Source organism: Microtus oregoni, unplaced genomic scaffold (assembly GCF_018167655.1).
Source record: "Microtus oregoni isolate MIOR12 unplaced genomic scaffold, Mior012 000019F_ref0000042, whole genome shotgun sequence".
Lineage (NCBI taxonomy): Eukaryota > Metazoa > Chordata > Mammalia > Rodentia > Cricetidae > Microtus > Microtus oregoni.
The window spans coordinates 34,326,924-34,350,916 of NW_024543078.1; the positions used below are offsets into that span (position 1 = coordinate 34,326,924).

General features: G+C 46.2%; 1 protein-coding gene across 4 annotated transcripts in view; it reads right to left on the bottom strand.

The window, feature by feature from the left end:
- Nucleotides 1-1,451: 1,451 nt before the first annotated feature.
- The window catches only part of Ogdh (oxoglutarate dehydrogenase), a 65,986-nt gene continuing 43,444 nt past the window's right edge, over nt 1,452-23,993 (bottom strand). For all 4 annotated transcript variants that reach the window (XM_041668745.1, XM_041668748.1, XM_041668747.1 and 1 more), the window contains 18 exons: nt 22,141-22,295; nt 21,793-21,939; nt 21,102-21,192; nt 20,570-20,749; nt 15,161-15,289; nt 10,529-10,708; nt 9,638-9,790; nt 8,893-8,995; nt 8,481-8,609; nt 7,833-7,983; nt 7,427-7,554; nt 7,160-7,338; nt 6,736-6,807; nt 6,058-6,186; nt 5,126-5,198; nt 3,031-3,194; nt 2,675-2,829; nt 1,452-2,550 (listed from right to left, as the gene is read on the bottom strand). In XM_041668745.1, coding sequence (XP_041524679.1) covers nt 2,430-2,550; nt 2,675-2,829; nt 3,031-3,194; nt 5,126-5,198; nt 6,058-6,186; nt 6,736-6,807; nt 7,160-7,338; nt 7,427-7,554; nt 7,833-7,983; nt 8,481-8,609; nt 8,893-8,995; nt 9,638-9,790; nt 10,529-10,708; nt 15,161-15,289; nt 20,570-20,749; nt 21,102-21,192; nt 21,793-21,939; nt 22,141-22,295 — 2,439 coding nt within the window. In that variant the 3' untranslated portion in view covers nt 1,452-2,429. The remainder of the gene's footprint in view (nt 2,551-2,674; nt 2,830-3,030; nt 3,195-5,125; nt 5,199-6,057; nt 6,187-6,735; nt 6,808-7,159; nt 7,339-7,426; nt 7,555-7,832; nt 7,984-8,480; nt 8,610-8,892; nt 8,996-9,637; nt 9,791-10,528; nt 10,709-15,160; nt 15,290-20,569; nt 20,750-21,101; nt 21,193-21,792; nt 21,940-22,140; nt 22,296-23,993) is intronic.

Consider the following 23,993-nt stretch of genomic DNA (forward strand, 5'->3'; position numbering starts at 1 on the left):
CCTTTCAGTCCAATCGGTGAGTCTCCCTCCTGCAGTTGCCTTGGTCTACCGTTTTTTGTTTTTAATTATTATGTATTCTGTCTGCATGTGTCTCTACACGTCAGAAGAGGGCGCCAGATCTCATTACAGATGGTCGTGAGCCACCATGTGGTTGTTGCTGGGAACTGAACTCAGGACCTCTGGAAGAACAGCCAGTGCTCTTAACATCTGAGCCATCTCTCCAGCCAAGTCTATCCTTTCTAAATGGTGTTTAGGTTGAGGGGAGACAACACAGATCTCATCACCAGCTAGCCGGCAGGATGAGGTCAGCAGTGAAGTCCCGGCACACTCCCTCTGGTACCTTCCCACAGCTCTAAGCTACCCACCCCTGGGAAAACCAGGCGAGTCCAAGTACTGAGCAAGCACAACTTCCTGCAGACTGACGACCTCGGCACTTGCTCTGCGGCTCTAGCTTCATCAGATCTCAGAATGGATCCCAGCTGCTCCCACTCCACCAGCAGCTCCTGCAGCTGCGAAGACTGCAAGCGCACCTCCTGCGAGAGCTTCCACTGCTGCCCAGTAGGCTGTTTGCTTTTCTCTGTAGCTTTGGAGCCTGTCTTGGAACTAGCTCTTGTAGACCAGGCTGGCCTTGAACTCACAGAGATCCGCCTGCCTCTGCCTCCCAAGTGCTGAGATTAAAGGCGTGCGCCACCACCACCCAGCATAGGCTGTTTTCAAAGGTGCACTTGACAATGGCACCTGCCAGGAGGACAGTGCTGATCCTGTGTATAAACAGAGCAGTGTGGAACAACCCAGCTGTTCTTCATACAGCTCTACCCTGTTTACTAAATCCCTTTTTCTATCAAGTAGGTGAATAATAAAAGCCAATGTGAATCTAAAAAACCAAAACAAACCAACAACCAAAAACAAATGTTGTGACCTCAGACAGCACATTTAGTGTTCTGTCCTTCCCACCTGAGAGTAAGGGCTGTTCCCATCCCAGGACATTCTCTACTGGGTACTGATGGAGTTATTAGGAGTGCCTCAACCCAAGCTACATGAAGGCACCGGAGCTCCAGGCTTGGGCTAGTGTTGCCTAGAACAGGGTGAGGGGTCTGGGCTAAGGCCCCAGTTTTAGGACCACTGTTGGTGCAAGGTCTCATGTCCGGGTTAAATGAGCTGCCAAGGCTTTAAATCTGCAGGCTGAAAGGCAGTCATTAGGACGACCTCATGAGGAATGCTGACTCGGAGTGCAGGGTACCATCCAGGAAGGGCAGCCTACTCAGTTTGCATTACACACCTACGTACAATGACTGCTGTTGCCCATGAGGGGGCGCAGAAAGCTGTGGGGCAAACATCCAGCTGGCAAGTGGCAGCTGGCACCCTGTCCCCAGTGAGAAGACTGTTCCCAAGCAGGCTGGAAGGGCCTGGCTAGTGAGGAGGTGGAACACACAGAATGACAGCAGACAGACTGGCCATGATAACTTAGTTTATGGGTCAAGCCGATGCAATGCAAAGTTGGTTATCCTTTTTATCATTTCTTTTTTTTAACCAAAATAAATAAATCAGATCTGTCCCTTTGAAGGTCAAAAGAGGAAGGAAGGACAGCTGGCTCCGAGGTCACCTTGCTCTTAATCACTGATCTCCTGTTTCTGACCTGCCTTGGCACAGCGAAGAGAAGGATCTATCAACTGCTTCCTTGTGTTCAAGGGAACAACAGAAAGAGAATTAACTGGCTGGGGGATTAGGGAGGAGAAGATTCAGCAGGACCAAGAGGCAGCCAGTGCCTGGGGTTTGGGACCCAAGGGAGCTTCTGGACTCTACTCAGAGCCAATCACTCCAGCATGGTAGTCAGGGCAAATTCCCCACAGCCCAATCCCAAGAAGGGTAGCAGAACTGGACCTAACTTTGTTGCTAAGGCCTTTTTAGCTGCTCTGTACCATTCTCCACTCACCCAACAGCTGAATGACGCCCCAAAAACCTGCCAGCTATAGCTCCTCCATTACTTCTTAGTTTGGCCCTAGCAAGACAAAGCTAGCCCTAGTCTTGAATCTGTGGCTTGCTAGGTGACAAGGACTGACTACTGGTGCTCTGGGAAGCCACACAGGATTTCTGTTCCAATCCTGGAGGATTACATGGTGAGCATGGATAGGGCCAGAGCTGCCTTTCCTAGGATATCTTGAGGGACCTTTCTTCGTCCTGCTCCTTATCACCTCCATGGCAGGTGTGCAGCCTGAGAAGTCAGCCCAAGCTGGGCAGTATCTGGCCTGGGGAGCAGCTGAGCACTGGAGTAGACAACAGCTTAATTCCTATGAGAACAGGAGTGGGGTGGGGAGGATGTGGCACAGCAAAGGGCAGAAGTGTGGGCAGTGCTGAGGCACTATTCTTTAGTTGAGAAGCAAAGAGCATCATGGACTCGGGGGACCATGGCCTGATCAGCTCCAGGGCACCTAAGAGAATTTCTTGAAGGCGTCCAGGTCAAAGGCTGTGTCCAGGAAGCGCTGCAGCTCTGTCAGGTGAGTCTTCTTGTTGCCGGTGGCTGGAGCAGCTGCTGGGTCTCGGCCAGCATACCTGAGAGAAAGAGAGAGGGAGTAATGAGGGCAATAGTCAGAGGTGGGCCCTGCCTGCTCTCGTCTACCTGTTTCCAGGTTAACTGCCCACCAGCAGGCCTCCCCATTGGGGACTTGGGCCTTACCAGACAGGCTTGGCACGGTCAATGGTGGTCCGAAGTCTTGGCTTGACATAGTCATAGTAGCCTTGGTTCTTGTGCTCTTCCTGGCACCAGGCCAGCTCAGCATTGGGATACTTCTGTGCCTCCTTCAGTAGGAGGTCGAAGGGGAATGGTGATAGCTGAAAGATCAAGAAAGGGACATCCAGAGGGTGGGGAGGGTTACACAAAGGGAGGCTGCAATTCCAGCAGGCAAAGTCTTGCAGCTATTGCAGGTGGGAAAGGTTAGAAACCTCAGTAAACAACGTTCTGCCAAAGCACCGTAGCCCAAATACCCTAGAGGTGGGATACTGGCAGCTGGCTGCGATACCACATGCTCTCACCTGCTCAATCCTTGTAATTGCCACCTGTTCTGCCATGTCCCTGGCTTTGCGCTCTCGGGTGAGGTCATAGTACACCTTGCCAGTGCAGAAGAGAAGTCTTTTGACATTGTTTGGGTTCTGAGCTGCAGGGCCATCTTCTGGGATCACACGCTGGAAGTGGGTTCCTATAAGAAAATTTCTACAGCTGGGCTGGTTCTTTCTCCAGGCCTATTCCATGGTGGCTGTGCATGAGCTGTCCCACAGTGGCTGGGATCGATGGATTCTGAGGGTTAGAGATACTTCTACCTCATGAGCTGATGAAGCCTGTGAATCTGCTCAGACTAAGAGTGCTGTAGAACCCGCCATGGGGATGTGCATCTTTAACCCTAGCACTCAGGAGACAGAAGCTCATTCTACACAGTAGTAGAGACTGTCTGATGGCTGCTTTCACACACACCTTACAAATGTGCAAACACTCAGGACACGTCTAAACAACTGCTGGTACAACTGGTGTGTACCAAACACGAGACCTGACTGTTTCCATGATTGAACATTCAATGGGAAACGACTGAGTGATAGATGAAAAACCCACGGCAAAAATCAGATTCAAGCCAGGCGGTGGTGCCACATGGTTTTAATCCCAGCACTTGGGAGGCATAAACCATATTCAATGGTGAAAGACTGGAAACTGCCTCTAAGGTCAAGAACAAAGGTAGCAGGCCCACCCTCACCACTTCTATTCATCATACTACTGGAAGTCCTAAACACAACAACTGGGCAAGAAAGAAGAAATAATGGCATTAAATGGAAGGTGGAAAGTGAGGGTGTTTCAGTGGATAGAACACTTGCCACGCACACCTGACGTGAGCTCAGCCCCTGGAACCCCGTAACATGGAAGAACCAACTCCTGAAAGTTGTCCTCTCACTTCTATACATACGATACAAACTCTCCATCACACACACACGCACACAAATATATTAAGTTAAATAAAATGATGATGATTTTTGTAGAAGAAAGGCTTACTCTCTAAAATTCATATAGCAACACAAGGGACAATGGATAACCAAATAAAATTTTAAGGCAAAGCTCAGAAGGAAACTTTCAAAATGAACTATAAAAGCTTTAGTAAATAGTGTGGCACTGGCAAGGGCGGTGGTGGTCACACCTTTAATTGGAGCACTCAGGAAACAGAGGCAGGCGGATCTCTGTGAGTTCAAGGCCAGCCTGGTCTACAAGAGCTAGTTCCAGGACAGCTAGAGTTGTTACACAGAGAAACCCTGCCTTGAAAAAACAAACCAAACAACAAACAAATAAACAAATAATTTCTTTACCTGATGAAAGCTCTACAAGTAAATAGATGGCGTGATGGCTGGGCAAAGTACCAGTGTTCCTCTGTAACACTGAACACTTACAAGTGGCTAAGACAGTAGATTTCACATCATGTAAATGCTGCCACACACAAAATGTAGAAAATAAACAACAGGCCTGCTGTACAGAAGACTGTAGGGGCTTGGTGGCTGAGAGGAAGCAGTTTTCATCTGGGTAGCTACGGCCTGTATTAGCACTGCTTGTCACTTTCCAGGTAAACACCTCAAGCTACAGACTCCTACCTCAGCAGTGCAGCTGCACGGTCCTTCCCCTGCACCTTTTCCTCACTGTGAGGAACACACTCCCAGACCTGTGCCCCTGAGCAGTGTGAGCTGTCAACCCTAGACACACAGTAGGATCCTCACTGTGAGGAACACACTCCCAGACCTGCGCCCCTGAGCGGTGTGAGCTGTCAACCCTAGACACACAGTAGGGTCTCTTTTGTTCTTGTTGTTTTGTGTTTTAGACAGGGTCAGACCATGCAATTGTGACTGGTTTGGAAACTGCTCCACAACTCAAGAGATGCTCCTGTCTTTGGCTCCAGAGTGCTGGGATTAAGAGAATGTGCCACCATGTTCTGCTATTTTAATGCAGTCCCGGGGCTACTCAAAGTCTTTTATCGCATGACTAAAAATCTCGAAAGAGCCTCAGGAGATGGATAAATACAAGCCCCATAAGCCCTACGGAACAGCAAAGAGCCACCAGTGCTAACACGGTTCCAGGAAACACATAAGCCCCCACACCTACCTGGAAGCATCTCATCAAAGCTAGTTCTTGCCTCAGGGTGGCGTAGCAGGGATTTGGGAGTGAAGACGATTAACTGAAAGACAAAATAAGTTCACAGTAGACTATATTTTAAAGATTCTAGAATGGAAGTACAAGGTAAGGGCCATCTAAACCTTGATTTTTGGTACAAAGTCGGGATAGTCTGTCTTCCACATCTCAATGGGAGGCTCACAAAATACAGGAAGAAAAAGGAAGACACCAATTTCTCTGCTGTTTACCTCTTCTGGGTAGGTATTTACTCTCCATGACCATCTGCCTGGAGCCCCTCCTTGGTGAGCTGAACAGCTCTCAGTGGTCTTAGAGATAAGGCACTTTTAGCCTGTCTAAAGCTAAGGCCTAGCACTAGGGCTGTTCTGCCTGGTGGGCCTGCAGGCTACTAGGTACACAAAGCTGGAAGCCTTAGCTTTGCATTCACCCTCTGCGGTCTCCCAGGGCAGCAGATTCCCTCTTTCTGATCATCTGCCCACTTACGCTCCCCACACAACTCCTACTCACACTTCAACACGCAGCTTAAACGCTGCTTTCTGGGCTCCTGGAATTCCTTGGTCCCTGCTGGGGCTCACTTTTCCAGTGCTCAGCATACCTACATGACAACCTGTTTTATTTCTCAATATACCACGGCTATACTTGTCCTCCCTGCTGAGCTGACAACTGTGTTCTGTCAGACTCTCCCATGTGGTACTCAAGAGCATGTGAGGACTCAGTTTAGGAGTGAGAAGGTGCAGTTCGCTGGCATTCATGACAACAGGCCTGGCTTCCTGAGAACACACCTCACCCTTATATCCCTTTAGGTATCATCCACCCAACCTACAGGAACAGACACCAGGGGAGCCTGTCTTTGTGGTAACACAGGAAGGCCAGCACCCTGGTCATTCTGGAGAACCAGCACTGACCGGCTTCCGGAAGGGCAGCAGGATCTGTCGTCGAAGTACATGGAAGAAGTTGCCAGGGGTGGAACAGTTGACAACAATCCAGTTGCAGTCGTATAGCTGATTGATATCAAAGTTGTCTTCCTGCAGATCCTGCAGCATGGAAGGAAATGGCCAGAGGCCAGCAGCAGCTGTGAGCACTTTGCCTGGGAGAAGGGTAACTTAGGGCAGAGGTGCCTCAGGATGTCTCACTGGAGACTCAAGGACTCACTACAGACAGGAGCAGGGGCCACAGGTTCCCTGAGTCTGGTTCCATTTAACCCTTGGCTACTTGGCAGTGGATGTATGGAATATAGGAGACACAGGTGCTGGCTATAGTTAAGTCTATTCTTCCTTAGAAACTGACTCCCAGTAGAGTTCCAAGTTCTTTAAAATTGCCTTAAAATCCTATTTGAACCAGAGCAATGGCAATATCACCTAAGAGGTCAGACCAAGGATCCTCGGCTTTCAGCAACAGGACACAAATGAAGTAGCCTATTTCAGGGAGATCAGAAGGCATGGGGTCACACTGAGCTACCCACTCTGATTCCTAAGCCCGAGGGAGCACCAGCTGCAGCTGAGATCTGACCCCTTAGGACATTCAAATGGAATTCTTTCCTAGATGCCCGTAGGCAATTGAGTATCAGGGTCTGTTCTACTCACAGGCAGGACATCTGGGTCATCATTGCACATCTGCAGAAACCGCTCTGGGCGGGCAGAGGAATGCTCTGGACCCTGGAAGCAGACACACAAATCAGTTTGCAAGTTCTCACATGCTGACGACATCTACTGTACTTGTTTCTTCCTCCTGATGTCAGAACTCATTTGATTCTTCCCTTTCTCACTAGCAAAGTACAGGGCAGCAGGGATGAGGAGACTGAGCAGCATCAGCACCATCTGCTGCCCATCTAGGGATGGCTATTCATATTCAGGCTGCATGCAGTTGGGCCACTCTTGCCTTCCAAAGTCTTCTAGTTTTCCCATCAAGTAGATGGTAAACACTAACAGAACACTCTGGTCTTTGGGATGGGGTCCTGAACAGGTCCTTCCCAGGACTTGAATTTGGTGGGCAAGGGGAAGATCTCACCATGCCTTCCATGCCATGAGGCAACAGGAGCACAATGCCATTCTGCCGCACCCACTTTGCCTGTCCTGGGCAGATGAACTGGTCAATAATGCACTGTGCCATGTTGTTGAAGTCACCAAACTGAGCCTCCCAGAGAACCAGAGCATTAGGGCTAGCCATGGCAAAGCCCAGCTCAAAGCCTATAATGGACAGAAAAAGAAGAACGGCATGTCAGGACACCAGGCAAGGGATGCAGAAGACTTGAGGTGGGGTTGGGGTTGTCCTTACCCAGGACACCATACTCAGACAGCGAGCTGTTGCAAACAGTGTAGGGGGCCTGATTGGGCCAAAGATGGTTCATGGGGATGCAGGTTCTCTTGTCTACGTTCTGATCATGGAGCACGTGGTGGCGATGGCTGAGGCAGAATGACAAGATTAATAAGCAGGAGTACACATAGTTGAACCAACCACTTGAAACTTGAAGCTCTAGTAGATCCACTGTGACAACTCGTCTTTCTGCCAGATGCTTCAGAGTACAGCCCTCCCAGCATCCACAACACAAGAGGAAAGGGTGGGGCAGCCTCAACACTGAGGATGCGGTGACTTTTCTGGAAATGACTTCCCCCACTCTGGAGTATTAGATTCCAAAGCCCTTCCCTTCCGTTTCAAACTGAAGGGTAAATATTTTTGTTACCTAAAGGTGCCCCGCTCCACATCCTGGCCACTCAGCCGGACGTGGATGCCTTCCTTCAGGAGTGATCCGAATGCCATGTACTCTGCCAGGGCCCAGTCCACAGTCCGGTTTGTCACTAGCTCCTTCCGAGTCTTCAAGATCCGGCTCAGCCCTGCAGAGAAAGAGAATGAGATGCTGGGCAGTGGTGGCGCACATGCCTTTAATCCCAGCACTTGGGAGTCAGAAGCAGATGAATCTCTGTGTGTTCGAGGCCAGTCTGGCCTACAGAGTGAATTCTAGGACAGGTTCCAAAACTACACAGAGAAATCCTGCCTAGAAAAACCAATAAATAAATAAATTAAAAGAAAAAAGAGTAGCACTCATAACACTGCAGGCCCAGCTCATGTGGACATCTTACTGTCTGTGCTTCAGGGACACAGACACAGGCAGAGACTTTGTCACCCAGTGTTAGGACAGCAAAATGGTGACCTCTTAGTTGCTTCTCTGCTTCTTTCCAAGTGAAGGACTTGAGTGTTGTGGGAGCTGAGTCTACCAACACACACAGTGGGCTCGGGACAGCGAGTTTGTACAGTGCATGGCTGAGGACACTATCTTCAAGAGGTGCTGATCTAGACCCGTGTTTCCACAGGCAAGTGCAGGGTTGGTTACCTCCATGGATGGTAAAGTTCTCCACAGGTACAGAGCTGGCGACATTCCCAATGTGGGCCAAGACATCCTCCTCTAGGCCAGTAGAGGGGCAGGACATGCTCCTGGGCTGTCCATCCAAGGTGAAGAAACCTAAGAGAACAGAGATAGCCTGGGGCACCTGCAGAGCAGACCAGAGTAACAGCTCTCTCTGCCTTTCTAGAAACTTCACCACAGTACCCCACGGTTTTGGGTAAATGGAAAGTAAGAGACAATAAAGCCTAGATGGCCCTGAGGACCACAGAGGCCTTGCTGAATGGACACTCACTATATGTTGTGGGTACAGAGGAGGAGAGCAGGAGCTTTGTCTAGGAAGGGCTTCATGGTTACATCCTCTCTATAAGGAGTCTACCTGGGGTGATGGCCCCTTGCTTACCAGGCCAGGGGGAATCCAGCCAGTGCTTAATGTGCAAGATCTTCTCATCTTTGGATCTGGTGAATGCTTCCTCACAGATCTTGTCATACTTGGAGATTTCCTCCTGGAAGAGTGGGTGGATACACATAGCTAACCGAGCACAGCACCCATGTCATACAGGCCTACTGTACCCTGGCCTTCAGTCCCCAACGACCCACCCACTGTATTTATTCAGAGTTGCCAGTTTCCAACAAACAGCCTCTTTAACATCTGAAAGAAGCCTTTAATTTCTGGTCCTCATTCCCTGCATCATTCAGCTTAGAGTCTGTTTAGTCTGAGTCCCTAGACCAAACGTTTTCCTAAGAACTGCTTCAGTTTTATGTATTTGTAAGTAGGCTTAGGAGCTGCCCCTTCAGCAGCTGTCCAGTCTGGGCCTCAGCACCATCCCAGATGTCTGCAACTGTTGCTCATACTGTCAGGGGACAGAATGCTCTGTGCAGATCATATAGGATCTTTACCAAGCAGCATGGACCCCCGTTTATACATCTCTCAACCCACATAGCCCGTGTCAACAGAGAAGCTATTGGGTAGTCACTCCCTCATCCCTACAACACTTTTCTCCACCTCCTTTAAAAAGTTCAAGTTGAAATGCTGAAATGCTACAGTTGTCAAGACCTCACATGCTTTCACTGGGGTCCTAAGAAGAAGACTGGCCTGGGATGATCTTCTCTAGTTTGCTTAGGACCAAAGGCCTGCCAGGACACACCTCATATTCGGGCTGGTTGACGACACCCTGGGATACCAACAGTTCTGCATACTTCTGCAGTACAGGCTTCTGCTTGCGGATCTGCTTGTACATGAGTGGTTGTGTAAACATAGGTTCGTCCATCTCATTGTGGCCATTGCGTCGATAACATACCTAGTCAGAGTAGCAAGAGAGGACTATGAGAGTGTGTGGCTGGTCTGTAGAAAAGAACACCATTGTGTGTGTGTGTGTTGGGGGTATCTGCCACATCTGTGTGATGGCAACATAGCGGTTACTGCTTTGCTTCAATGTACTTCCTCTACAGCTAAGATTTTGATTTTCTTTTACATGGCGAAATTAATTTTTGTTTTTTTTTTTAAAAAAAGAGTTTATTATGTATACAACATTCTGTCTCCATGTATGCCCACATGCCAGAAGAGGGTGCCAGATCTCATTACAGATGGTTGTGAGCCACCATGTGGTTGCTGGGAATTGAACTCAGGACCTCTGGAAGAGCAGCCAGTGCTCTTAACCACTGAACCATCTCTCCAGCCCCCTAATTTTTGTTTTTTTGAGACAGGGTTTTTCTCTGTAGCCCTGGCTGTCCGGGAACTTGTTCTGTAGACCAGGCTGGCCTTGAGCTCAGAGATCCACCTGCCTCTGCCTCCTGAGTGCTGGGATTACAAGCCTGCACCACCCGGCACAAACTATTTGTAAAGCAGTCTTACATAAGACAAGATGGATCACATAGCTCCCGCTGAGGAGTATTCAGAGGCAAGTGTGTGTCTGAATACTCTAGAAGCAGAAGGATCCTACCTGAAGTATGACATTACAAAGACCCTCGGTGACTTAGCAAGACTAAGGGACAGGCCAGACATTCTGCTTGGATGTGCGTACCCTGGCATCACTTACCAGATCAACGACAACATCCTTGTGGAAGGTGCTCCTCCACTCAGCTGCCACCTTGCACACATACATGACAGCCTCAGGGTCATCTGAATTGACGTGGAAAATGGGGGCGTTCACCACTCGGGCCACATCAGTGGGGTAGGGGGAGGAACGGGCCATCCGAGGGTCTGTGGTGAAGCCAATCTGTAATTACGGAACACATGATCAGGCAACAGGGTACCTGGAAACGGTAGTACAGGGTACAGAGGCTGGTAGGCAGTATGGAGCACAGCCTATAGTTCCTGATGGGCTACTAAGACTATGTGCCCTAAGTGGCTTCTCTGCTTAAGTTTTGCTTGTTTCCCCTACTCTGATAACAAATTCATGTATGTTTAACAAAGGGGATTTGGAAGAGGAAATAGGCTGTCATACTAATTTTTTTTTCTTTCTTTTCTTGGTTTTCCAAGATAGGGTTTCTCTGTGCAGCCCTGGCTGTCCTGAAACTTGCTTTGTAGACCAGGCTGACCTCAAACTCTGCCTCCCAAGAGCTAGGATTAGAGGGATACACCACCACTGCTGGGCTGGTATGAACATTTTTATTTTTCTTTCCAGATTATTTTCTCTGCAGGCATACTTATGTAAATACATATAAGTATATATTGAAGCTTACGATCTTGCTTCCCCAATACACAACTGTTCCGTTCCTCTGCTACAGGTGAAGTAGGTTAGTGGTAGCATGCTTCCCTAGGGTGCACAAAGCCCTGGGTTTGATCCCCGGTACTGGAACAGATATGATCAAGTCAACCAAGCTGTGCACTTTAGAGAGGCCAAATTCTCCCTCTCACTCTGATTTCTTTGTGTGGAGTGGCATGTGTGTGGCTTGTTCTCACGCGGGGACAGGCAAGTACACTGGGAGGTTAAACATCAATGGAGGTTGTCTTCTTGTCTCACTGAACCCATAACTCACCAATTGGTGAGGCTGGCTAGACAGATTGCTCCTAGAATCTGCCTGCCTCTGCCATCCCAATGCTATAACTTCGTTAAGGCCCTCATACTAGTGTGGCAACTACATTACCAACTGAAGTATTTCGCTAGTCCCCGATGACTATCAGCACTTTTTTTTTTTTTTTTTTAAGTTTTTCGAGACGGGGTTTCTCTGTGGTTTTGTGGTTTTGGAGCCTGTCCTGGAACTAGCTCTTGTAGACCAGGCTGGTCTCGAACTCACAAAGATCCGCCTGCCTCTGCCTCCCAAGTGCTGGGATTAAAGGCGTGCGCCACCATCGCCCGGCTCAGCACTTTTTTTTTTTTGAAGCAGGGTCTGACTGTGTAACTCTGACTGGCCTGAAGCTCATGTAGACCTAGCTGGCCTCAAACTCAGAGATCTACCTGTTCCTGCCTCTCAAGTGCTGGGATTAAAGGTGTGGTATGGCTAGGTACAGTTGGAATCCATGGATATTATGTGCAGAAAAAACACAAAACTTTGAAACTGCTCAGTACTCAGGAGGCAGAAAGGAACTTTATAAACGAGGCCAGGCTGGTCTACCTTGTGAGTACCAGGTTAGCTTGGGCTACAGAGTAGGAGCTAAAAACCAAACAAACAATAATCTCCACAAGCCAGGCATTGGTGGCACACGCCTTTAATCCCAGCACTTGATTCCAAGGCCAGCCTCTGTCTGCAGAGCGAGTGCCAGGACAGGTTCCAAAGCTACACAGAGAAACCCTGTCTTCAAAAGCCAAACAAAAACTCCACAAAACAAACAAATAAAACAAAAGTTTAAATGTTACTCTTCTATAAGCCAGCAATTCCACTCATAGGTGTATAGCCAAAACACCTGAAAGGAGGGTCTTGAAGGATATCTGTACACCATGTTCACAGCAGCATTATCAACACAGGGAAATGGAGAGGACGCGAGTGTCTATCAATGGATAACTGAACAAAATGTGGAGAATTCCTAGTGGAATGTTATTCAGACTTAAAAAGATTCTGACAGGGCACAACAAGATGAACCTTGAAGGCATTAAAATTAGTGAAGGAGCCGGGTAGTGGTGGCACACGCCTTTAATTCCAGCACTCGGGAGGCAGAGGCAGGCGGATCTTTGTGAGTTCAAGACCAGCCTGGTCTAGAAGAGCTAGTTCCAGGACAGGCTCCAAAACGACAGAGAAAGCCTGTCTCGAAAAACCAAAAAAAAAAAAAAAAAAAAATTTAGTGAAGGAGTATTATCTTAAGAAGACAAATACTGGGGCTGGAGATGGCTTAGTGATTAAGAGCGCAGCAGTCACTGGCCACTCTTCCAGAGGACCTGGGGTCAATTCCCAGCACCCACATGGCAGCTCACAACTGTCTGTAACTCCAGTTCCAGGGGATCTTATATGACACCTTTGCACCAATGCACATAAAATAAAGTTAAATAAATTATTTAAAAAAAGAAGACGAATACCAAAGGATGCCACTTAAATAAGGTACCCAGAGTAACCACAAATTAGAGACAGACAGTAAAATGGTGGTTCCCAGGAGCAGGGGAGAGGGAACAGAGAATAGGCAGCAATTGTTTTTGTTTAACATTTATTTTACTGTGTGTGTGTGTGTGTGTGTGTGTCTGTAAGTGCCTGATACACGTGTGTGGGTGACCACAGAAACCAGAAAAAAAGCTGACACTGGGTAATTATGAAAGGCCCAAAGTGGGTACTGGAAACTCCACTCAGGTCCTCAGGAAGGGCAGCAAGCACTCTTTTTTTTTTTTTTTTTTTTTTCAAGACAGGGTTTCTCTGTGGCTTTGGAGCCTGTCCTGGAACTAGCTCTTCTAGACCAGGCTGGTCTCGAACTCACTGAGATCCGCCTGCCTCTGCCTCCCGAGTGCTGGGATTAAAGGCATGTGTGTGCCACCATCTTGCAGCAAGCACTCTTAACCATTGAACTCCTCTCCGGTTCCAGGCAGTGGTGTTTAATGTGGAGCTTCTGTTGACAGAGATGAATGGTGATGATTGCTTATTATGGATGTGTTTAATACAATTAAACAGTTCATTAGAAATGGTTATAATAAGCTTGCTAGGTATTTCACCACGATATAAAAAAGGGGAAAAGTTCATTAGTGGAGATTTTTGTTTATTTTAAAAGATATTTCTTTGTCCTTGGTATTTTTTTCCCAAGGTTTCTTAATACCATTTTCTGAAGGCAGGCAGATTACATACTAGTACTATCATCTACCTCAAGCAAGCTACTCAGTCCCTGTTTCTCAATGTTCCTTTTTGGAAAATAGTAATACCATAGCTGGATGTGATGGCACATGCCTTTAACCCCAGTACTGGGAAACAAAAGAGGTGTATCTCTGTGAGGTCTTTGCCATCCTGGTCTACATATCAAGTTCTCAGCCAGCCAGGGATTAATGTGAGAAAAAGAGAGAGAGAGGGAGAGAGAGAGATTGAGATTACTACACAGGTGACAATCCCATGTGTTGTTCTTAATTCCCGTTTGTCCTATGGGGCAAAGACGATTACGCAGGGAAAAGACACAGACACGCGGCGGTACCACGTGGTAGGTACACTTTTTAATGGGAAGGGAAAACACACTAGGAAAAGAGAAAGGAAGGGACCAAGGGAAGGGTTAAGAAGGGGAGGGAAGGGGCGAACTCGTGGCTTGTCCTTGCTTTTAACAGAGGATGCAAAGGCTTCTGGGAAATGTGTCCCGCGCTTGCCGTCCAGAGGGATGTTGGGAGTTGTAGTGTTGCAAGGGAACAACACCATGGACTGAGTTACTTACTGCATGTGAGCTTCCTGATTTGATATGTTGCAGACCATACACACTCAGTCAATGGCAGTTTTGCCACTTACCAGTCCCTCCCACAATCTCACAATGCATCTGGTCTTCAGCTTTCTTTGTAAATTACTAGCTATCAACCTCTGGCCTTCCTTTCCTTCTTGGTATTTTGAGTCCCCACCCAATGGAATCTGAGTTCTGTGTTAGTAGAGCACAGCAGCTCTTGCTCTGTTTGATGCCCAATGTGGTATTTATACTTAGTCAGTAGTGGAGTATTTGTTGGGAGAGTTACACATACTGGGTTAGATGACCCAAAGGAAGGACATACTAGGTAACAGATGACATGTCAACAATGGCCAGAACTGAACTGTGACAACTAGAAGAATACTTGAAAGAAGAAAATCTAAGATTAGAAGTCCATTTTATAAAACAATCTGTAATGACTACTTCTGCGAAAACTGTTTTAAAGGACCACATAATGACATCAGGAAATAATATGGTGGATAAAAGCGGATAGTAATATGTGTATATATAGGATTCCAGTTTCTTAATGAGAAAACCAATTACCTAGAACTGTGACTCTAGACAGAAATACTCTAAAACAATTAATGCCCTCCTCTTAATAATGTAAATAAAATCTTTCCATTGTAAAAAGTGGCTTTCTGGGTTACCCAAAGAAATTTATTTATTTTGTATGTGTTTTGTACACACACCAGAAGAGGGCATCAGATTCCTAGGACTACAGTTATAGACAGTTGTGATCTGGCATGTAGGAATTGAACTCAGGACATCTGGAAGAACAGCCGTGCTCTCTTAATCATTGAGCCAGCTCTCTAATGCTATGTGTTTTCCAAATTTTAGCCAGGGAGACACACAGGAGGTGACAGACACCTAAGGTTACCTGGTTGTTGACAACCACATGGACAGTGCCATGGGTTGTGTAGGATGGCAAATCACTGAGATGGAAGGTCTCATACACGATGCCCTGGCCAGCAAAGGCAGCGTCCCCATGCAGCAGGATAGACATCACCTGCAAAAGAGACTCCAAAGTAAAATATCTTTTTTTTTTTAAAGAATAGATAATGATTTTATTTTTTTATTTTTTTTTAAATATTTATTTATTTATTTATTATGTATACAATATTCTGTCTGTGTGTATGCCCGAAGGCCAGAAGAGGGCGCCAGACCTCTTTACAGATGGTTGTGAGCCACCATGTGGTTGCTGGGAATTGAACTCAGGACCTTTGGAAGAGCAGGCAATGCTCTTAACCACTGAGCCATCTCTCCAGCCCCAAAGTAAAATATCTTGACATTAAGTTTACAAAACAAGTGGATTAAATGAGCTGCAATTAGTTTTTTTTAAAATATTTATTTATTTATTATGTATACAATATTCTGTCGGTATGCCTGAAGGCCAGAAGAGGGCGCCAGACCTCTTTACAGATGGTTGTGAGCCACTATGTGGTTGCTGGGAAATGAACTCAGGACCTTTGGAAGAGCAGGCAATGCTCTTAACCACTGAGCCATCTCTCCAGCCCCTGCAATTAGTTTTTATTACTTGTGTTTGTGTGCATGAAATGAAGAATAGGGTACACACACCACAGCATGTGTGGAGGTCAGAAGACCACCTTGTAGAGGTGGGTTCTCTTTTTCCCCATTTCTGTAGGTTCTCGGGATCAAGCAAGCTCCTTTATGCACTGAGTTATCTTGTGCAGCTCGTAATTTTTTTAAAGGGTAATGTTTTAAGGTCATTCACAACTCACAAAGTAACAGCAGTACAAAGGCTTCTAGAAGGGCATCCCTTCTAGCCTGACTTGCTGCCATATCCACGTGTGCCACTGCCTGCTAGCACCTGCCCTGAATACAGAGAACCGCGAGATAGCATTCTACACCTTACAAACCCTCCCATCCAAGAAAACAACTCCAGCCCCAGCCACCCAGGGAATGTTTCCTCGGTTGTTATGTCTCTGGCTGCTCCTATATACCAGATAGATTAGTTCTGGTCACTTGGTCTGGTCATTGTCTGCCAATTTTTCTTCAATTCATCTTCTCAGCAATGAGCACACAGTGTAATTGGTGGGAAGAACTTCATCTTATTCCTTCTCGATCAAACCTTCATCTCAGCCTCAGCAACATCTAGACCCACCTCAGCTAGTTCCTTGAGTGGCTAATGAATGATGATCTCTGATTTATTACTTCTGCATCTATTAATTGCATCTTCTTCCTTCTCCCTGATTTATGATTGTATGCTCATGATTCCTCTCATTCTACAGAGTGCACATAAGAGATTCAGGATACCATCAGTTATTCTGATGCTCACATTATTTCAATGTGCTGGATCTTCCAGGGTACCTTATTTTCTAGTACCACAGCACTGCAGCCTCATATTGTGCTGTCTATTACCAGCCCTGATTCCTCCAGTAAAGGATAGGACTTAGATTCATGGCTGTTAACCAACACCAGTCTCTAAGCACAGAGCTAGGGAATATATGGGTGTGCACACACAAATGTTATTTCTGTATCTCTGTATACCACATCTACCAACATCTCCAGCTACCCACAGAGTTTACTCAGCATTCCCAGTAGGACCCATTCTTTGGCTATATAGCCTATTTCTCTCCCAATCTCTCTCTCTCTCTCTCTCTCTCTCTCTCTCTCTCTCTCTCTCTCTCTCACACACACACACACACACAAAACAAACCCAAAAAAACAGCTAATGAGGGAGAGGTTGGTATAGGACTGCCTAGCTGATTTTAAGGAAGTAAGCTGGCATGTTTAAGCACTGTGAGGTATTCAGGGCAGTGTGTGTGGGGGGGGAGGGGGGGACGGCTACAGATCTAGGGAAGAACTGAAAATTCAGTGTGAGTCTGAAACTATTTAGAGGCAGAATTCCTTCTCTTTTTGGTACCTGGGTGTTTAAAAGAGGGTTTCATGAGCCAACGCTGGCTTAAAAGTTCCTATGTAGACAAGGATGACCTCTGAACTCTTCATCCTTTACTTCCATCTCCCCAGAGTTGGTAGTATAGGAATGCACCACCATATTCAGTTTTATATAGTGCTGCAAACTAAACACAGGGCCCATGCTAAGTCCTTATGGTATTATTCAGGAAATGGTGATGAGCTATTGAAATCATCCTAGGCACATGTGGGCTTCCCTTGAGTTTAGAGATGTAACACCTCTGGCAGGAGCAAGTTTTCCTTTGCACTGGCTGAGCGCTTATACAGGCTAATTTTATATCAACTGGCACAAATCAGTCATTTGGAAAGAGGGAACCTCAACTAAGAAAATACCCCCACCAGACTGTTTCTTGATTGATGACTGGTGTGGGAGGGCTCAATTCACTGTGGGTAGTGCCACCCTTGGGCTGACGGTCCTGGGTGCTGTAAGAAAGCAGGCTGAACAAACTACGAGGGACAGATCATTAAGCAGCTCTCTCCACGGTCTGCCTCAGTTCTTGCCTCCAGCTGATGCCCCGACCTCCTCTGATGTTGGACTGTGATATGGAACTGTAGCTGAAATGACAATACCTCTCCTAGTTGCTTTTGGTCACAGTATCTTATCACAGCCATAGAGAAGTAACTAAAACTCGGCTAGGGCAATGATTTAAACTTTCACCAAGGAAATGTTTCTGGAATACAAAATCTCAAAGGCCACACTGTACCAAGTCACCAAATTAGGTGAGTTTCTCAATGTACAAGGTTATATAGACTGACCTCAGCCCAATTTACACGAAGTTTTTCCTGAGCACTAAGATTATGTAACCTGCCATCTTAAAGAGTTCTAGATTTAGCAAAAATCAAATCATTTCTAAGGAATGTCAGAAAAGTAGCAAAAATAGACAGGAGACCAACTAAGCTTTCTCTTCACCTAGTGGAGATCATGCAAGGCACTTAGAGCAAGGTGAGGAAGTAACTCAGAAATCGGGCTGGCAGCTACCTGCACTGCGGTAAAGGGAAGCACAACAATGAACTACATGTGGATAGGACACTCCTTAGAACACGAGGAATGGCGCTACAGAGATGGCTTATCAGGCAAGAGCACTGTCTGTTCTTCCAGAGGACCTGGGTTCAATTCCCAGCACCCACATGGCAGCTCACACTGTCTGTAATTCCAGGATTCAACACCCTCACACAGACATACATGCAGGTATAACACTAATGCAGTAAAATAAATTAAGTTAAAAAACCCAACCCAAACCAAAATATGTGTGAATTTCCAGCCAACCAGGAGCTAGCCAATTTCCTTGGTTTAGATCCTAAAAAGGACCAAATATTGAACCCTTTTCTGCCACCTTTCTCATTATTTTATCACCTTTCAGGACACATCCAATATTCTAAACAAGGTCTGCCTGAGTGGATTTTTGTCTACATTTTCAAAGGTAGAAGCCACCTAACCCTACTTACAACTTCATTTTACTACCCAATACCAAATATCCTGGTCAGCCCCCTCACATAGCCCCAGTGTTCTAAATGGACATGGGGCTACTTGTCTCCCAACATAGCTGAAGCTTCACTGTAGGTGTTCTTTGTCTACTTAAAGATTTCCAGCCCCTAAACTGGAACCCAGTAAGTGTCCTCTGTGTGCCTGTGACAGTATCATCAATGAGAAATTCCTTTCACCTTTCAAGGTTATTCCAGCCAGCTCTGTCACTTTCCTCTAAGTCACCAAGCACAATACTATGACTTATAACTCGTTTTTTCTTCTTTAACTTGTGTGTAGGAGTTTTGCCTTCATGCATCTGTGCACCACATCTCCAAGAACAACAAGAGTTTTTAACTGCTGAGCCATCTCTCCAGCCCTGATTTATAGTATTTTAAATAGCCAAACCAGGTATGGTGGTACACATATAAAATCCAAGCACTTAGGAATGGCTGACGCAGACTCTCTTAGATGAGACTAGCCTGGGCTATAGTATGAATCTGTCTTTAAATAAATAAAAAATAAGTATTGCAGACCCTACCCTAATTGTACCCCCCTACAGGCTACTCTGAGAGGCTGGTTGCTGCTATGGTCCCAACCGTCTCTCCACTTTTTGTCCATCTTCACAGAATATTCTTTCCTTTTACCTCCCTAAATCATATTGTTTCTTCAATATCTTTTTTTTTGGTTTTTAAATTATGTGTGCATACATGTACAATGTGTGCAGGGTGTGCTAAGGTCAAACAGCATTAGATTCCCTGCAGCTAGAGTTACAGGCAGTCATTCAAAGGTGTGAGTGCTGGGAATTGAGCTCAGGTCCACTCCAGGAATATCATGTATTCTTGGCTGTCCAGGCATCTCTCCAGCGCTGATAATGTCTGATTGTCTCATCTAACTTGACCTCACGTCTATAGAGGCTTATTCTAAAGCACTGTATGGTCCGTTCTGCAGCTCTGCTTTACTCACTGTTCAATGACTTCCTGGCATTTCCCCCCATTTCTTTTACCTTTTCTTCTTCAAACAGCAAAGATCCTAGAGAGTGGGCTGACAGTGTCTTTTTTACGTATCACTCAATGGACATTATACCACGTACAATGAATATGAATACATGACTTTTCCCCCTGGTTTCTTAGTTTTTAACATCATTTAAAAAAATTTATAGCCGGGCGGTGGTGGCACACGCCTTTAATCCCAGCACTTGGGAGGCAGAGGCAGGCGGATCTCTGTGTGTGAGTTCGAGGCCAGCCTGGTCTACAAGAGCTAGTTCCAGGACAGGCTCCAAAACCACAGAGAAACCCTGTCTCGAAAAACCAAAAAAAAAAATATATTACTCTATTATATACATAGTGTTCCTCCTGCATATATGCCAACATGCCAGAAGAGGGCACCAGATCTCATTATAGATGGTTGTGAGCCAACATGTAGTTGCTAGGAATTGAACTCAGGACCTATAGAAGAGTAGTCAGTGCTCTTAACCTCTGAGCCACCTCACCAGCTCCTTAATACCATTTTTTAATAAGAACTAAACAACTTTATGGAAATATAAAATTGCTACAAACTAAGAATTATATCCTGAGGTTAAATAAGGATAAGATTACAGTCAGATAAGGGTTTTAGATTACAGCCAGATAAAGGTTTATATATTTGAGCAGGCCAGCCAACCAATATTCAGCATTCTCTATCACACAAAGGAAATGCCAGGACAGTTGGGAGTTGTCTGACATGCACTTTTGGCCTGATCAGTGCCACTCTCTCCTAACATCTGCGTCCCACACCTTTTCCTGGCAGTCCCTTTTTCTGTTCCTCCATCAATACTGTGAAGACAATCTGGAAAGCACTGTGTGTAATACGGGCAGAAGGAACTTTATTCACAGTCTCTCAGGGCCTCACCTTTTTCCCTTCAGTGTCTCCACAATAAAACTGCTCAGCTTTGGTCTTGCCCATCACCACAGGGTCAGCAGCCTCTAGGTGGGAAGGGTTTGCCACCAGGGACAGAGTGATGTTTCTGTCCGTCACACGGTTGATCCTGCGGTGATACATGCCCAGGTGGTACTTCATGTCCCCGGAACCCTGATGATAAACATGGCAATGATTGTTGAGTAATGATGGTAGAAGCAGTTCATTCTTAACGGCAGCCCTACAGATGGGATTTTGACTCCTAGGGTCCAACTGTAGGAGGAAGGGGAAAGCTTCCCCAACATTATTCCCCCAGGCACAAGTATAGGGCAGAAGTAAAATATTCTTGCCCCCAGCAGGAGGAATATAAGGCAGGTAGAGGAGGTGGGCCAATTCCAATAAGGAAGGCAAACTGTAAATGGTCTGGAAGAGTGGTGCTTTGGTTAAGACATTCTGAGAAACCAGTGGCTGTAGGGGGTCTCAAGCAGACCAACCACAGTGGATGTATCTCCATACAGAACCTCACCTCATCCGCTGCTTCCAGCTTGGAGTCAAACTGACAGAAAATCTGCTCCAGCTCCTTCCTGATGACATTCGCAAGCACATTCAGTCGTCCTCTGGGACACAGAGAAGAGTGAGTAATCTCAGGGCAAAGCTGCACGGCCCTACCCCTATCCAGGACACATCCTTGGTTTGTAGCCCAAGAACAGTTATGATCCAAAGCATGTTGAACCATAACCCATGAACAAGAAAAGGCAGAAAGCAGAAAAACTACCAGCTCCAGCTCCCCGCCTCTCCCAAACCTCAGAGAGCGGTCATTATTATAAGTGAGACAGCAGCAATGGCACTGGGGTTGATTTACTTATGATACACTGTGTGTGCAACAAAGGCTAGTCTAGCACTTTATAGTCCAAGTTGGACTTGAATTTTGTGATCTTCCTGCCCTAGCCTCTCAAGTACTGTGATTATAGGTATGTATTACTGCATCCACCTAGATTTAATTTTAACAAAACTCACTATAGAATGAAATACAAGTCTAACCATATTTGGCTTTCACTTTGACCCTGACTCTGTAGTCACCCTGATGTGGGAGGGTGAAAACTTGGAAAGTAACACATCTTCACACACTCAGGTACCATCAGATCTCTAGCTGCACTGGATGAGCGAGGAGCAGGACCCGACTACTGTGTCTCCAAGGCCCAAGGGACCTAAAGTACCTGTGTGGCATTCCCATGATCACATAGTCTATTCCATTTTCACTTGACTTGTCAATGATTGTCTTGAGGGCAGGGATCAGCACCTCACAGCCTTCCAGACCAAAACGCTTCTCAGAAGACCACTTCCGCTGTAGGAACTCCTCAAACCTGGATAGAGAACCAAGCACCTTGAAGAGCAATGTCCATAGAGCCAGTCTGAATGTTAGGTGTTCTCAAATGACAAGAGGGTACAATGGAGGCCAATTCTGTTCTCCTGCTTGCTCACCACCCTGGAGGACAGGCTACCCAGATTCCACAAATATGCCATGGATCCCCTGGGCGCCCATGGCCCAAATCACACCTCTTTACCTGGTGGACCGTACAAGCCTGGCCAGCAGGGTCCGCTTTTCCTCATTGGTGAACTGCATGATTCCAGGAGTCTCAAACTTCTGCCGGATCCATTGGCATTGTTCCAAATCATTAATGAACATGAACTCCACACCAATGTGCTGACAGTAGGCCATCTGTTCATATATACATAGGACACAAAAGCCACTGGTGAACACAGACTACAAATTCCAGTGTGCCAGCAATTAGCCATCTACCTGTCCACCACCCTCATACAGGCAAATGTAAGAAGGTACCAACTGCCCTATTATCCAGGCTAGGGAGGAACAAACTTCCTTCTCCTATATATCTAACATGCTGTGACAGAAAGCAGAAATCAAGTAGGTATCAGTCTTGCAACCTTCCGGCCTTGGTCTTTCTATGCTGGGCTTACCAGCTTATAAATGGAGAATGACTCAGTGGTGAAGAGCACTAGCTTCTGCTCTTCCAGAGGTCCTGAGTTCAATTCCCAGCAACCACATAGCGGCTCACAACCATCTGCAATGAGATCTAGTGCCCTCTTATGACAGACAGGCAGAACACTGTTTAGGTAATAAATAAGTCTTTTTTTAAAATGCCACACTTAGCTTCTGAGGTCCTTCTAACACAGCCATGCAGCACATTCTTAGGATCTGGTTTGGTACACTGAGAACCCGAGGAGCAAGGAGTCAACCAGGCTAATGAACAACCAGTTCATTATTTTCATGGTAAGTAAGCAGAGACCATGCCAGCTTTTGGACTGGATCCCTTTCTAAGAAAGGCTGGCTATCCTTATAGTATGTTCACCATCCATGATAAGAAAAGCTTGGTGGCTGAAGTTAAAGACTTAAGACTTTAAATTCAACTTTCTAATAACTGATTTTCCTGGAAACTTAAGGACTGAAGAACATGACAGCATAGGAAAAAGGACAGGACTTTTTAGTTGGTTTGCTTGTTTGAGACAAGGTCTCTCTCTATATAGCCCTGGCTATCTTGGAACTCACTATGCAGACCCACTTGGCTTTGAAGTCAGAGATCCACCTGCCTCTGCCCCCAAATGCTTGGACTAAAGGTATGTGCCACCACAACTGGGTAAAAGAACAGGTCTTAAATAGACCTGATGAGCCTTGAGCCAAGTCTGGAAAGGAGGTGGTGGTCATCCCTGCAAAGGTAGAGACCAGTAAGATAGCTGGCTCTTGGGGAACGAAAACTAAGGGAAGAGAAACTGTGTGTGTGTATATAAATATAAAACATATATATTTATACACACACACACACACACATATATAAAATCTGGAGGGGCTCTTGCAAACCCACCTCATGGATGCCCAAACCCAGTCTTACACAGACTCTTGGTTCTCACTGAGCCTTTACCACTGTCCTGGAGGCCCAGAATACAAGTGTGAAAGTAAGCCAGGGAGCAGCAATGGGATAGCAAAGGTGTCTGACATTGCCAACTTTACAGACCCACAAGCCCAGTTGTCTTTAGCCAGAGGCCTGAATATGATCCCAGTGATTCCTTTCTGTGCCTCCATTTGCTTTAGACAGTGATTCCAGCTGGAACTGGCAGTTACAGGCTTGCTGGACTTGTGGTCAGGTGCCTGTTGTACAGCGGGGTCAAAGAAGGCTTTGGCTGAGCTTACAAAAGTATGGCTGTCCAACATATACTACAGCCTTTCTAGCCAAAAGAAAAATCATATAGCCTGGAAGACCTCTGAAATTGAAGGTGTTATAATTAATTCATATCATGTCTTTTCTTTTTTTAAAGATTTGTTTATTTATTACGTATACAGTGTTTTGCCTGCATTTATGCCTGTATGCCATAAGAGGGCACCAGATCTCATTATACCTTTGGA